The following is a 12,502-nucleotide window of genomic DNA, read 5'->3' as shown; positions in this document are numbered from 1 at the left end:
GTATATATATATACTTTTTTACGTCATATATATATATATATATATATATTTATGTTGCGTTTCTGGATCGAGGTTTACGGAATCATAATTTCTTAGAATTTCTGTGCAATTATTTGCAATTACTCACAATTATATATATATATAATCGCGCGTTTCAGAGCAATTGTTTGATTCGTACAAAAAGTTGTGAAAGAAACGCCCAATTTACTCACCACGTTATCCGAATCTCGCAAGTAGAAATACGGTGCAGGGCAACGCGAGGATGAATGATGTCACAAACGTCTCTTCTTTTCCTTCGTGAATATATCTCTTTTCCCAAAATGCATTCGAGCATCCGATACTTTAGGAAGATATTCTGTTTTTCTCTCCTACACTTCTCCGTCCGCGAACAGCTGAACGTATAGAAGTCGTATCGCACAAATTCACCGGTTCCGTGGATTGCGATCTGCTATCAGAATGAAAGCTTTTCTTAAGGCCGTGTTGTACTTATGTAGCTGCCCCCACTGTGTGGCAACGAACACTTCGGACTCTTCGCGATGTTCAAAGAACTCTATGCTCCCCTCTAGAATAAGTTGATATACGACACACTTTCGTTCGTTTGCTCCTCTTTCCGACATTTCACTCTTGCTGATACATCTTCACTCTTCATGACACTTTTGCTTTTGATTGAAACCGGAACAATCATGTAGACCCGTACGAGTTCGGTTGTCATCAGTCTGAAACAATTTAATGATGAATCAATCGTTCTATCAAATCTTCTTCTGTGACATAGTCTTCTCCTGACAGCTTACCCTTTCTTTTAAATTTTTTGTTAGTGACAAAATTTATTTGTTAATTTATATAAATGTTATTTTATAAATTGTTTTTTTTTTTATGCACTCTCGTTTTAAATAATTTTAATCATTTAGTCGTTTACTTCGTGTTTTTCTAACTCGATTAACGCACATTCTCGAAAGAAAATAATTCAGAAATTTCTAATACTTTCAGAACAATAAAGGAACAATCTCTTGCGAGTACAATAATTTAAAACTTTGAAATACATTCTTTACCAGAGGATCCTCTGCAAATTTTTTTACGTTCATTTCTTTGCCAAGCTCGATCTCAATACCCTTTATGTTTGATTATCTGATATGCCATATTTACGCGATATAATTATTACACTTGATCACTTGCCCCGTCACGTTCAGCACCGTATCTTCACGCTCATTAGTTTATTAGCTTTTGATTGAACTAATTTTCTTTTCGTGATTAATCTCATCGCAAGTCTGTCATATTATTATGCCTTTACTCTTTGATGCCAAAATACCGACTTTCTCTGCACTCTCACTATAACAATGAATGCCACAGTTGCTACTGTATGTATACATACAAGCATAATGGAGGAAGAGCTAATCATTTTTTTGCGAATACATTTATAAAATAATTTGTCAAGCTGTACACACACATAATAAAGTTGGCCAGTCTATAATATAATAAATAAGTAAACTACATTACGAAATATTAAATATATCTAGCGCATACATTTTCTAAATGCGTTAACATTGCCTTGATCGCTATGAATCATCCTCGATATTTATCTATTCGCCGTTCGTGTAGGAAATCGTACACTTTATAAGGCAAAACTTATAGTATGGGCTATATGTAAGTCTATTAAAGATTTATTAAGAGTAGTGGAAAATCAGCGGAAAATTGAAAGTTTCCTAAATTCTAAGGAAACTGTCATTTTCACACGATGCCAATTTTGATATAATCGTGCATTTTTTCATCGTAACAGGATGCATAAATCATTACATAAGTCTCCACAGAACGACTCTTGCAATACAAACGAATATAATTCGCACGAGATTTCCGTCGAGGACATCATACACGATACTCGTATCGAAATAGCAAAACGCTTCGTTAAACTTTCATAAAGACGGCGCGAAAGATGCAGAGGACGTAAATTCGAACGAACTATCAAGACAAAAAAGATGATGATGAACGATGATTAGTAACAAATCGCTTCCGATTGACCGAAATTATATTTCGAGATTTATGTCCGTAATCTATTTCCTCAAAATGACGAACGTTCGCGCAGAGAAATTGAGTATTTACTCCATACAGGCACAATCTAATTTTCTAAGGTAATAAATAGAGTTTCCAACCAGAAATTATCGCGCTCTCAATTATATCGACTCCTTGGCACACTATTTGTTGCATTCTTCAGTTACGCAGTAAATTTCTAATTTTCTCGAGAAAACCAAACTGTAAAGACAGCAAAGACAGGACAATTTCCTTTGGAATATTTAAACAATCTGTAATTTCGTGTCACTCCTCGTCTCTCAATCTTCTTTATTATAATTCATCGATAAGCGATGCTACCAGCACACGCGTACAAAAATCGATGATTTAAAATATATCAAAGCGACATAAGATTTATTCAAATTAAGACATAATTCAAGACACATATATATATGTATTTGTAATCACTCGCTATTCATCATTTTGTAGAGATCGAACTAAAATAATGTCATTTATTCAGATATTTATTCAGATTACACGCAATGATACGCTGTTCGTAACAGCTTTCGACGAGATGCAATCTCCGGTAGTGGATAAAATACCTATATCCTTGATCTGGAAAAATCTAGTCCGATGTATTTACGGGAAAAGATAGCGACTCGGTTTCTCGCGTGAAACTCTGACGGCATGACGTTATTTATTATTTTGTTCGACGTGTTACCGTTGTACTGATCCGCATAATTTAACGGCAAACATGAGAGACGACGAGACATGAAATGACGATGTTCCGTTGAAAAGAAACGATCGAAGCATCGTTTTCCGAATACCGAGTAATCAACTGATTCAAACATTGAAACGCAGAGATAGTTCGATATTGCTTTCTGTGTCTAAAATGATTCGTTAATAATGATTTCCGCTCTTCTCATTTTGCCACGCAAAAAAGATTCAAGATGGTAAGAATACTGAACACAAGAGATATGTTTTTATAATGAAATATAAAGTACTTCATCTCTCTTGAGCAATTAGAGGTTTTAATTACCGTGCGGGAAAACCAGATTCGTCAATTTTTTAAAAATTTATACTTTGTTATTGTTGAAAATTATTAATTGCTGCACATGGTGCAAAATAATGGAGCTTGATAACTTTTAATTGGTGCTTATTTTAATTTGTAAAGACTACTGTAACTCGCGTGTGTCGAAGCAAAATTTATCAAATCGTGTAAATGATACACAAAAATGTAATTATAAATTCGTTCGATTCCATTCATATGATTGTTCCGGTATTATTGGTAGGAGAAAGCGCGCGTAAGAGAAAACATATTTCATTTCTAGAAAAGAGATTATTTTCGTCGGTATGGCTTTGTTCCATTTCGGATAGCTAATTATTATTCGCGAATTAAGTTTCACATTCATTTTCACAAATGAAAATGAGATATAAGTTTTGTATAATTAATTTTAACACAAAAGTTGATGCTTGAATCATAAAAACGTATAAATATTTTTAAAATATATCTCTAAAAATATTATATCTCTAAAAATAATAATAATAATTTATCCAATGAACCACGACTGCTAACAAGATTAATGACAATCGTGTTCAAATAATCGGTGAAAAGTAGCAATAGGTAACGCGCTTCCTGGGGAAGCTTCCGGGGGAAAAAATAGTTATATGTTTATTATAATAAAAACATACAAGTACAACAACACGTGCTCTCTCACTTATTATCGCTGCGTGATGCCTGTAATTACGTGATCTAAGAATTACGAGGGCATGTAATTATTTACAGACGGTAACGCGCATATACAATGTCAATCTACAGTAGTTGTACACGCACTTCATGTCCGTAATGCATGGATATTTCTCTTATATATATATAAACGTGTTCATTCAAACAATATTTTATAATCCGCATTACGATCGTATCATTCATGATGTTACTTTTACTCATAGATTCTTTCACAGTTATGGAAATAGTAAACTATTATGAGTTATTAATGTTAAATTAAAATTGAAAAATATAATTCACTCTCTTCTCTCTCGGACGCGTTCCGCGTTACGGAAACGCAGTCCGGCGTTACGAAATATTTCAAATTCGACGAGTTGCGATCGCGGCACGCATCTTTTTTTTTTTTTTTTTGCACGCACGTATGTACGAGTTTGTTGTAGATTCCACGCGACGATGAATAAGCAGAAGCAAATCGCCGTTATAAATATTGATCGTGCTCAAATATCGTAAGAATTAATTATACGTTTTATTCTGCTGATAGACAAAAGTAGCACGAAAGCCCCCGCGATGCGTCGGTTTTTTATTTACGGCTATATTTCGACCATGAAATGGGCCAAGGTCTCATAATCAGTCTATGAATACAAAGTGTGTTTATAAAATTTTACGTTGATCTAATTAGGCCAATAAAAAAAGCGCATATCTGAATGCGCACGTGCATGCATGTGTGTATATATTGATTGTCGCACAAGCGAATGTGTTCGATCAAAATATTATACAAATGGCTATAAAATTACCAAAAAATAGTAAAAATGTATCAAATTTTGCTAAAAATAAAAATAAAGATAAATTTAAACAATTATTTAAATATATCATGTCATTATTAAATATTATTTTTCGCGTTTAATTATTTCTTCTCGCGACGAATGAACGGAGATCTCACTATTTTTTATTCCGTTCTTTCTTAGCGATTTTCATATTAAAACGACAGAAATAAATGGCGCATAATCTCGACACAATCAAAAAACAACATGGTTAAACACGCCTTTACGAGAACCGAAAAAGTTAAAGTGATTAATTCAACTCTCTTGTATTTATTGGTTAATATAACTCGTACATCCGATTTAACGGGAACGTAATACCGCCAGGAATTTCACGATAATTTACGCGAAAGAGTGAGTTACTTTTGTCCGCATGTCCGGAATCTCTCATCTCGTTGATCCAAAAAGTGGAGTAGAGACGCTTCACAATCAGAGAGATCTCGTTAACGCGCCTCTCAAAGCGATTTTAAAGAGCGCGTTTCGGTTTCGCTGGAAAAATTCGAAAGTCACGATTTTTGTTCGATCGCCACCGAGATTCCGATGTGCCCCTTTTTGCCCCTCTAACAGCCCTACTTACGTGTAGTAACTTATCACGAAAGACTATATATATGTAAAAGCAAAAACAAAACTCGGAGATAAAAGATATTCTTTTCTTTTTTCATTTTTACAAAAGTACATTTTAATCTTATAAATAATATTATTATATCGAATGTATGATAAGAAAGAGGGGGAAAGATGGGAGAGAGAAAAAGAGAGAAAATATTATCATTGTTAAGATCTCTTAAAATTCCATGCTGTCAGCTGAAACTAAAAACAAACACATTCGAAATTGCAACTGCAATTGTACAAAAGTTAGTAATTTATCTAATTTATCTAAAAACTTACGTTTTCCTTTTAATCTCTGTTCCCGCCGCTCAGCTTCCAAGTGTCTTAAAAATTCTTGGAAAACATGCAGTGATTTATTCAGACTTGTTTTCTTATAATCTTTTATTCGTTTTTTATTTAAGTCGTATGTTTCTTCTTCGGCTTTGTCCCGTATGTCGTACGCGTTGATCTCCTCTATCAACGTCATTATTGTAGGAACTTTGTCAAGATCAAATTTATCCACCACATTTGCATTGAACGGTATACAGATTTTGCCAGTTTTCGGATGAACGCAAAAAGGAGATTTTAGTAAATGATTTAAGCCTTTGCTCACATTTATGTCTAATCTTGGATACGAATACTGTAATTTTACTTCCTCTATTAAGTGACGATATAAGTACCATTTTCGGTCTCCCTAAAATACACAAATTAAATAATTTAAATATTTCGATTTAAAATATGATAAGCGATAATGTAAAATAAATTGTGTATAATTGTACCTCGGTTCGTTTAGATTCGATATATTGTACGAATGCCTGCCATCTTGCTTCACTGGTACTCTCTCTGTTGAATAACGCCTTCATTTCTTGCCTATCTTCTTCATTAGGCAATATTGGGAGAAACTTCTCAATTCCTTCTTCCGTACCCAATATATTCTGCTCTTTAATGCACATTTCAATAAAGATAGGATCAATAATATCAAGAGCACGCCTGCAATATGTAATACATAATACCATGTTTATTTCTGATTTTTATTTAGGATAATATTATAAGTGTCATATAGACCTACTTAATGGAATGGTGAATTTTATCACCTCCAAGATGTACTTTCTTTTTCATAAATTCTCCTCCGTCTATAAGCTGCAAATATTCAGCAACCGCCGCTCGTACTTGTCCTGACAAAGTACGAGCTGTGGAGTCACATACCCAACAATGAATACCTCTTCTGCCAGAGAAAACCCACAAAATATGTTTATATCCAAAGTCCACTGTAAAAATCAAACAGTTAATCATTTCAGAATTGTTTTTAACATTAAAAATAATATAAGATATTGCAGATATCTTACACCTCAATGCACTATCCAATATCTTGCAAGCAAGCGACATGAATTTCCAACATTTGCTACAAATATCTGCTCCTTTACAACATGTTCTTACTTCATCATAATCAGTCATATCTATGTCAAATACTAATTCTCTCTCTATTGGCTGAAAATTAGAACCTCTTCTTTGATCTTTTGGTCTAAAATTAGATACAAAATGTTATTTTTTATACTCTCTTATTGTGTTTATAGTATATAAAAACTAAAGAGTCAATTAAACATTTTCAATAAAATATAGATACAAACTCTAATTATATATTGTATCTTCTTTTTCTTATTATCTTTATTTTTTAACTAGTATTTTAACTAGTATTAAAACATAATATGATTACTATGTTCTAAAAGAGATATAATTATATTGTTCTAAAAGAGATTTAACTAATGGCCTAATTAGTAAAATTTCCAATGCCAAAAATTTGAAAATTTTTACAGATAATGTTGAACTATTAATTGTTTTAAACTAGAAATAAACTCCACTAAAGAATTTATTATTGAAAAATGTGGCAAATCAAAAATATGTTTTATATAATGATACTTCACTGGACATTATAAACTGCCCCTATATCAATTTTATGCGGTAGTAATCTCTTAATTTCGTCTGATAGTCCCTTCTGATCATTGAAAGACTGATAACGTATATAAATATCATCTGAAAGTGTGAAAGAGAATTCTCTCTTGCTAAACATAGCCGCTAAAAAGAAATTAAAAAACATGAGACATTATTATATAGTTAAGTACAAAAAAAATCTCAATCTCTTACCATTTCCATAACTTAACCACCTATGATAATCAGCAAATGGAAACAATCTTGAATAATAAACTGGTAATAAATCGAGTAAATCCGACACATCACCCATTGTAATATTTTTAACACGAATGTGTATATGTATATATAAGGTTATACATGTACAACTTGGACTTTTTCAGTTATTATTACAGATTTCCTGTTTATTAAGAGATTATTTGGAATAATATTACGTGTGTATGTTAGAAAAATACACAAACTATGCATGTCATCAACTTACAAAAATCAACAAAGATCAAGTCAATCAAAATATGTAGAATCACAACGGAAAACTGGCGCGAAGTTTATACGACTCGAGTCAGGTAAGGTTAGATTAGGTTAGATTATTTAATCATGAATATAAGATAAACTTAAAAATATCAAAGTTTAAAAAATTTTATTTAAGTATAAATATAATATATATCGCCGATGCGATATATAGTATATTTATAAAATAAATCTTGAATTCTATTAGAAATTGCATAACTAAACAATTAGATTCGTATAGAAAAAAAGTCGCGATATGGCCAATCAAACATGGTTCAAAAGTTGAATAATAGTCTTGTAAAAATATCGTATATCTCAATTAGTTGATAAATTGTAAGCGTCAATGCGTAAGATAATTAAAATAATAAATATAAAATCTTTTAAGCACAAGAGTCTCCTTTAAATTTAAATTTTCTTTGTATTTTAAAGTATTAATTTAATATCAAATTAACTTCTAAATGTAAAGAATAATTCCAAACACATTTAATTTTTCATACATGAACATGAATAAAAATAATATTAAGTTTAATCATCATTAAGTGTATTAGAATGTATATAAACAAAATAATTTTTTGTTATTAATTTAAATCTTGTATTATCTCCATGATTTTCTTATCAATATCTCTAAAAATGTATAAATAATAAATTATAATATAAAAACTTACATTTTAATAATATATTTTATTTACAATTTCGTGCACGTAGCATACATGTATATATGTGCCAGTATTCTTACTTAATTGCATGTATATATGTGTATATATGTGTGTATTACATATTATATAGTATATATATGTGAAAAATAATTCGATATGTATCCTAACTTAATTTAATATAAAAAATAAAATTATTCTTATACTAAGCGAGTAATATTTTAAAATAAAATCAATATACTTTCTTTATATAATACAGTCTTTAAAGTCGACAAAAACCATGCCATGTTTCAATTCGTCTTATTTGTTACATACAAAATTATGGAGTTAAACAATTCGTTACTCATTATTTTGTATTAACTCTTTATTTGCATGGGTGATTTACACACATGAATGATTTATATTGTCACATCTGCGTGACAATCATATATCATAACTTTTATGCTCATGATACTTATATATATATATTCTAAACATTATTTTTTTAATAAGATAAATATCACATAGAAGTGTGATCGACGAAAAATAGAAATATATATATACATACTAATAATCGAAGAAAATAATTTGGTGGTCAGACTATCAATAAAATTGTATTTTACATATATATAAGAACACACTATTTACAAATATAAGTTAGCCAAATTTTATAGAGTTTATAAGATTTAATGCCAGATATTTTAAACAGATATTCTTAAGTCGATGTACAAAATACAACTTAATTATAATCAACCACCAAGTTATAATTTTCTTCGATTTTATTACCTTCAAAATAGAAACCTTATAAAATAGAAAAAAAAAGATTTGTATTAAACATCAAAATGTTTTAGGCAATATTAAAACTATACTTTGATTATAAAGTGACAATATTAAATGTATATGAAACTGAGAGATAGACTCCAAAGATAGTGTAAAATCAAAAAATTGAAACTATTGACTATATAATTAACACATTAGCACATACATACACCATCCTATTATTATATGTTTATACTTTTTTTTTTGACGTAGATATCATTCACATATGTGTGAATATATTTACATATAACTAATTGTAAATGTATAATTCACATGCTTATCTTATATCTTTATTAATTATAGAGCTATATTGCATTTATCATTAAAGCTATAATAATGTATAACAAATTTTATGACAAACATTATAATTATTTACAAAAATCTTTTTCATATATAATTTCAAAAATTATGAGTAATGCTTATAATCATAAGACTCTCATAAGTATTTATATATAGCTTTCATAAATAAATATTTAATATATATTGTCTAATCTTTAAAAATTCTTGGACAATTTCTATAAAATTTCCACATTATATATGTATATAGATCATATTACCCAAAGAAAATATATATAAATTTTTTCTTGCAAAAATGTTTAGCTATGGTCGCTTGCGGTTTACAGATTAATATTAAATAAATTGTTATATTATAAAGTAAATAATAAAGTCAATAGCAAATATATTTGAAAAATATATTGACTCTACATTTAAAAAACACTATAATTGAGATTAGCTTTTAAAAAATTATTTTGATATCGTTAGATCTATAGACATATAACAATAGTTAGACAATTGTTACTCAATAGTTGCATAACCATTGTATTTTCTGAATGTAGCTATTGTTTCGGATATAAAAGATTTGCTAGAACAATTGGGCATTAGTAATATTTTAAAACGAAGGAAACATATTTGTCCCGTTTGTCGTTGCTGTTCTAATGTTACCTTACATATGGTTTCTGCTTACTTTTCATGGATTATCAAGCATGGTGCACCATTGCGAGAAACGTATTTTATTTTATTTATCATGAGGCATCTGGACAAGAACTGTTCTAGTGCCTTCAGTATCAGAGATGTTGATTTTGAATTCGTTAGTAAGAGTCTCAATCTTGTTTATTACTTTGACTGTCTTCCGTCCGCCAGGATTTGGCGGTGGCCATATATCGTCCAATGGTGGCTCGATATACTGTTTATTTGTTTTTGAAATAGTAAGATATGGTTTTAAACCAAGCGTTCCTCCCACATGGTTCATAGAAGAGATGTACTTAGTTGCGACTTCATTGTCAATGCGGGCACGTTTATAAACAGGCATCTGCATTACCGGACTGTAATCATGGTCTAAGAGGCCTTCAACTTCTTGCAACAGCTCTTCGCCATATTGCTGTAGTTCTTCGTCCATTAATTGCTTTGTATACAATAAAGTCCTCGAGCGGCCTAAAATTAAAGCAGAATTGTTTCATATCAATATAATTAATTCAATATAATTAATTTATTGCTAGATCGTAAAAAGAAATGCAGTTAACAGTACCTATCTTTTAAATTTTATGATCACATGACTATAGTTAAAAAAATTGTATATTTTAAGATTAATAAGATAAATATCACATAGAAGTGTGATCGACGAAAAATAGAAATATATATATACATACTAATAATCGAAGAAAATAATTTGGTGGTCAGACTATCAATAAAATTGTATTTTACATATATATAAGAACACACTATTTACAAATATAAGTTAGCCAAATTTTATAGAGTTTATAAGATTTAATGCCAGATATTTTAAACAGATATTCTTAAGTCGATGTACAAAATACAACTTAATTATAATCAACCACCAAGTTATATAATATTTTATTATATGTTTAAAAAAAACCATATAAAAAAAATTTTTTTTTTATATGGTTTTTTTTACAAAAAGTCTTAGGTCTACAAAGCACCGAATTTTTGTGAGGAAAACCGGAGTTTTATAAAAGGCCTTGACCAGGCACTTAAAGTAAATCCATTTTTATTGAAATAAATTTTCAGAAAAAAGGCAGAGGAAGAAAGAAAAAGCAGGCTCACTTTACAGAGAAACAATGAAATGGAATGATAAATGAATATAAAAGAATAGGACTGATAGAAAAGAAAGATAGATAAGAAGAAAGTTTGCAAGAGATTTCAGAAGAATATGGATATTTGTGACTACTGAGTCAAAAGCTCCTAATGTAAAGAGCAAAAATATGAAGATGGAAAGAACATGGCCATAGAAAAATGTCAAGATAAGTATAAAAAAATGGATATTAGATTAGATATGCACCCCTGGATACAAAGTAAAAAAAGAAACAAAGAGGCAGACATTAAAAATAGAGATAGGCAAAAGAGCACTAAGATTTGAAGAAAAGATAGTAGGAAAATCTTCTAATAAAATACTTAAAAACGTTTTAGAAAAATAGAGATAAGGAGAACGGACAAAACTAGAAATGGAAAGAGAAGGATATTTTCAGAGAAACGGAATGACAGCTTAAAAGTTGAAAGACAAAAAGGAAGAAATAGCAATATAACAGAGACAGATTAGGCTAAACACAGGAAGCTAAATATAATGTAAGGTATAAAAAATTATATACTTTAGATGTACCTAAGAAAATAAAGACAGAGAAGAATCACCAAAAGATTATATCGAGATTTTGATCCGGATATAAAGAACTCAAAAATAGATTCTGGTAAAAACAAGAAGACAATCTATGCAAATTGTATCTAAGAGAAATAGAATAACTGCTGCCGTCGAGCTGCTTACTCAATAACGTGGAAGACTGAATAGGATGGATGAAGAATGTTTTAAGAGAAAGAAAAAAAAAGAAAAAAAAAGAAATTGTTTTATTATAAATTGAATCATTTGGCAGGCCGATTTTTTTTTTAGATACAATTATATGTATATTAAAGATTAGTTATAGTTAGAAAAATATAAAAAAACAAGCATAAATAATATAACCTTTATCAAATGGCATGAAATAAACTATTATTATATTTTAATTGAAATATCTACATCAAAGTTGCACGAAAGAAAAATTGTCTGAATGATAAATGGATCAGTGAAAGGAGAGTGCTCTCCTGCCTTTATTTAGAAAGTAGTGAGACTACTTTTTAACAATCCTATAGACACGTTCCGGTTCTTGCATGATACAAGGTATCTCACTAAAAATAATACAGTAAAATATTTCGGAAACATTACATTTTTGAAAGAAAAAAAAAAAAAAAAATATTTCAAACGAAGTTGCAGAATTTGGAAAAGAATGATCAGATCAATTTGACCTATCATTAATCTCTAAAAGTCACATCAAAATTACTTTATATAGATCTTTTACTTCTCATTTGATACATATAAACAATAATATATAATAAAAAATTATGTTTTCTAGTATTTGAGTTACGCGATTTTTAAATAAAATCTCTCTTTTTCATTTTGATTAATACTCATATTTATATTTTCCAATTTTCAACGCATATATATA

General features: G+C 29.7%; 3 protein-coding genes across 3 annotated transcripts in view; all 3 read right to left on the bottom strand.

Annotated features, from left to right (window-relative positions):
• The window catches only part of LOC115236577, a 16,311-nt gene extending 15,595 nt beyond the window's left edge, over positions 1-716 (bottom strand). The window contains exon 1 of the mRNA XM_029809108.1: positions 213-716. The gene's annotated coding sequence lies outside the window, so the exon portion shown is untranslated. The remainder of the gene's footprint in view (positions 1-212) is intronic.
• Positions 717-4,121: 3,405 nt separating this feature from the next.
• Positions 4,122-7,637, bottom strand: LOC115236586 (DNA primase small subunit). Its single transcript, XM_029809119.1, has 8 exons — positions 7,538-7,637; positions 7,273-7,456; positions 7,053-7,203; positions 6,477-6,652; positions 6,200-6,398; positions 5,910-6,120; positions 5,431-5,824; positions 4,122-5,352 (listed from the first exon to the last, which is right to left on the bottom strand). The coding sequence occupies exons 2-8, from the start codon at positions 7,367-7,369 to the stop codon at positions 5,327-5,329; spliced, it is 1,254 nt and encodes a 417-aa protein (XP_029664979.1). The 5' UTR covers positions 7,370-7,456; positions 7,538-7,637; the 3' UTR covers positions 4,122-5,326.
• A 754-nt stretch (positions 7,638-8,391) lies between these two features.
• The window catches only part of LOC115236538 (cyclic AMP-responsive element-binding protein 3-like protein 1), a 9,683-nt gene continuing 5,572 nt past the window's right edge, over positions 8,392-12,502 (bottom strand). Inside the window, exon 5 of the mRNA XM_029809057.1 lies at positions 8,392-10,445. Coding sequence (XP_029664917.1) covers positions 10,030-10,445 — 416 coding nt within the window. The 3' untranslated portion in view covers positions 8,392-10,029. The remainder of the gene's footprint in view (positions 10,446-12,502) is intronic.

This window comes from Formica exsecta, unplaced genomic scaffold (assembly GCF_003651465.1).
Source record: "Formica exsecta isolate Colony F162 unplaced genomic scaffold, ASM365146v1 scaffold258, whole genome shotgun sequence".
Classification (NCBI taxonomy): domain Eukaryota; kingdom Metazoa; phylum Arthropoda; class Insecta; order Hymenoptera; family Formicidae; genus Formica; species Formica exsecta.
This window is presented reverse-complemented; position numbering and strand designations above follow the sequence as displayed.

Excerpts from the sequence above, each read along its gene's own strand:
- LOC115236586 (XM_029809119.1), bottom strand. The coding sequence starts at position 7,369 with ATGGGTGATGTGTCGGATTTACTCGATTTATTACCAGTTTATTATTCA. Across the intron at positions 6,653-7,052 it reads GGGGCAGTTTATAATGTCCA|ACCAAAAGATCAAAGAAGAG; the intron begins GTGAAGTATCAT and ends ATCTAATTTTAG. Across the intron at positions 5,825-5,909 it reads TCGAATCTAAACGAACCGAG|GGAGACCGAAAATGGTACTT; the intron begins GTACAATTATAC and ends TGTGTATTTTAG.